General features: G+C 35.7%; 1 protein-coding gene across 1 annotated transcript in view; it reads right to left on the reverse strand.

Annotated features, from left to right (window-relative positions):
- Positions 1-2,515, reverse strand: part of CCT4 (chaperonin containing TCP1 subunit 4) — a 15,384-nt gene that overhangs the window by 7,340 nt on the left and 5,529 nt on the right. Inside the window, 3 exon segments of the mRNA XM_023512068.1 lie at positions 1-94; positions 420-541; positions 2,427-2,515. The exon segment at positions 2,427-2,515 is cut by the window's right edge and continues 1 nt beyond it. Coding sequence (XP_023367836.1) covers positions 1-94; positions 420-541; positions 2,427-2,515 — 305 coding nt within the window.

Below are 2,515 nucleotides of genomic sequence, written 5' to 3' on the forward strand. Positions count from 1 at the left end.
AATCTTAGCCTTTTCAACTCTGGTTATGCCAGAATTTGCCACCTTTTGGACGAGAACCAGTCCTTCCACCAATTCACAGTCATCAATTGTTCCACTAAGAAAAAAGAAAATGAGGTCACAGTTAAGATGCAATGAAAATCTATGAATTTACACATTACCAACAGATTAAAATGCATCAGTCCAGTAACATGTGCTTTAGCCTCACATTTATTACTGCCCCATTCCTGGAATTCTTTGATTCACTACCACCTTATTAAAAAAAATCTTGAGATTCCCATACCAATACAAGGTCTCATAAAAATAAAACTTAAAAAAAAGAGGACTTTCCTCTCAGCATTTTTCACGTAACTCATTTATTTTTGGCAATAGTTTATAACCGTTTCAAAATTTTAACCAAAGTTATAATTAGAAATGCTTACCCAAGCTTCTTAACTATTTTAATATCTCTAAGATCTACACTAGTAGCTGTGGCTGGGTCAATCACTTTCATCACTGCATTTACACTCATTGGAGAAAGTAGACTTGAATACTGAGAGACAACCTAGAATTATTTAAAAAAAAAAAGTTATCTTCACAATAGGAATAAAGTCTTAATTCTTCAATGGCAAAAATATTACAAAGAAGCTCTAATTACTTTATTTGGAGAGGGCAATAGTAGGAAGAGAAATACATGACCAAACATTCCACACAAGCTGCCTTTTCCATTCAGATTGCCAGTCACCAGGAACACACAATAAAAGTATATGCTCGGCCGGGTGCAGTGTTTCATGCCTATTATCCCAACACTCTGAGAGGCTGAGGCAGGTGGATTGCCTGAGCTCAGGAGTTCAAGACTACCCTGAGCAAGAGCAAACTGAAAAACTCGCCAGGCATTGCAGCAAGTACCTGTAGTCCCAGCTACTTGGGAGTTTGAGGCAGGAGGATGGCTTAGCTCAAGAGTTTGAGGTTGCTGTGTGTTATGATCCCATGGCCCTCAATTCCAGGTGACTGAGACTATGTCTCCAAAAAAAAAATAGTATATGCTTGCTTCTTTGCTTTTATTAGTTGCTACCACTAGTTGGAAATGTCTAAATATGAATGAATAATCAAGTGATAATAAGGGGCTGATACAAATAGCTAATTGTTACTGGTTTTGTTTTTTTTTTTTTGAGACAGAGTCTCAGCTCACAGCTCACAGCTCACAGCAACCCAAAATTCTCGGGCTTAAGCAATTCTCTTGCCTCAGCCTCCCAAGTAGCTGGGACCATAGGTGCCCCCCACAATGCCCAGCCATTTTTTGGTTGCAATTGTCATTGTTGTCTGGCAGGCCTGGGCTAGATTCAAACCTGCCCTAGCCTCTGTAGCCTCTCTACATTTATTATATGCCAGACAATGGTCTTAGCACTTTTACTTATGTTAACTCATTTAATCTTCAGACGGAGAAATTGAAACTGAGAGGTTATCATTTCCCCAAATAACACAGACCACACAGTCTATACTCTATGACTAATGCTCATAACCATTACACTAAACTGTGTTAGTTCTGGGGATATTCAACAGTATCACTTAGTGTCCTTAATACCTTCTAATCCTTTACTTAACATTCAAAAATAATATATGAATTTAATCTGATGAAAAGAAAAGGAAAAAGTATGGGGGGGTGTGACATGACAGAGAACAGGTGACATGAGTGTCCGTGAAATTTAGAAGTGCATCACCACTTTTAAGTTTGATAACTAAGAAAAGCACTCCTATTATAATAATGTAACTTTATATTATATATATGTTTAGTTACTAAAATTATTGGACTAAAAAAAATAAGAAAAGCACTCGAAGTATCAGTAAAGAGATGATCCATAAATATACATGCCTGTGCTACATTCAAATCTCAGCTCTCACTAATGAGCCTTGCTTAACTTACTTAACCTCTCTAGATTATTTTCCTCATTTACAAAATGGGGATACCACTACTTATCTGAAAGCTTTGAATAAAATAATAAATGTAAAAAACTTTATCACAATGCTTATAACAGTGAGTATTTAATAAAAAAATAGCTATACTGCCAGAAATTCTCCAGCAGTATTCTGATTTGAAAGATGGAAAGGTTTCTAATAGGCAAACTGAGGTATTTATCAAAAATCATGTCAAAATTCTTTAAATGAAAAACTGGATGTGGATATAGTGCATTTTAAATATTGTAACTTCTGTTCATAGATCACTCCATACCAAATTTTGGTGCATTTTAAATATTGTAACTTCTGTGTTCATAAACCACTTCATACCTCCTCATAGATCAACTTCATACCAAATTTTTACTTAGACCAATTCAACCATGTGATTAGTTACCCAGTCACTCTTGAAACTTAACATTTATGTACTGCATGGCACCAAAAATCACAGAGTAACACATCTTAAATTTGACAACTATCTTTAGTGTTTATCTCACCTTGGAGTTCAATGAAGTGGTTGCACTATTTAACAAAGTTTCTCTGTCACTTAGTTCCACAGGTCGAGACATGTCATTCAAGATTTCAA

Source organism: Otolemur garnettii, unplaced genomic scaffold, assembly GCF_000181295.1.
Source record: "Otolemur garnettii isolate 467f Iridium unplaced genomic scaffold, OtoGar3 scaffold00024, whole genome shotgun sequence".
Classification (NCBI taxonomy): domain Eukaryota; kingdom Metazoa; phylum Chordata; class Mammalia; order Primates; family Galagidae; genus Otolemur; species Otolemur garnettii.